This window comes from Penaeus monodon, chromosome 20 (genome assembly GCF_015228065.2).
Source record: "Penaeus monodon isolate SGIC_2016 chromosome 20, NSTDA_Pmon_1, whole genome shotgun sequence".
Taxonomy (NCBI): domain Eukaryota; kingdom Metazoa; phylum Arthropoda; class Malacostraca; order Decapoda; family Penaeidae; genus Penaeus; species Penaeus monodon.
The window spans coordinates 42546821-42547393 of NC_051405.1; the positions used below are offsets into that span (position 1 = coordinate 42546821).

General features: G+C 41.0%; 1 protein-coding gene across 1 annotated transcript in view; it reads right to left on the reverse strand.

Annotated features, from left to right (window-relative positions):
* The window catches only part of LOC119585843 (C-Maf-inducing protein-like), a 130578-nt gene that overhangs the window by 1107 nt on the left and 128898 nt on the right, over positions 1-573 (reverse strand). Inside the window, 1 exon segment of the mRNA XM_037934574.1 lies at positions 302-498. Within this exon segment, the coding sequence (XP_037790502.1) occupies positions 302-498 (197 nt within the window).

Here is a 573-nt window from a genome sequence, read left to right on the forward strand (position 1 = left end):
TGTTCATATTATATTTTCATAGTTGGGAAGAATTTCAGTTTTGCGCCATAATGAAAAAATATGGGAATTTCTAATTTGCATAAATTGTCAATCATATGTTTTTTTTAAGCTATCAGAGTACATTATGAATTAGAGATTACTAATTACAGAACGTCAATACAAGAAATTGAAAGATCACTCCATAAGCCTATACGATCATTAGACTTACCCAAACATCATTTCACTCTATGCCTCATCGTAATCACACTACAAAAGAATATACACAAATAACACAGAGAAATCGCATGGCTACTACTAATTTACCTGTGTGGCCCAGAGGTTGAGGTAGCGAAGGGTGGGTAGCTTGATGAGCTGCTCTGCACAGGCGCTGGTGACTCGAGTGAAAGCCAAGGAGAGACACTCCAGGTTGCCGAAGGATCCAGAGGACAGCATCCGGTTCACGTCGGCATCCGTGCATCTACTTGGGAGGGTTAACTTTCTCGGTCCACCTTTCTGTTGCTGTTTGGTGGAGAGGGGGATTTTGTATTGTTCTGTGTGTGGTTGTATAAAATGAGGGGGGAGGGTTGTAGAAAA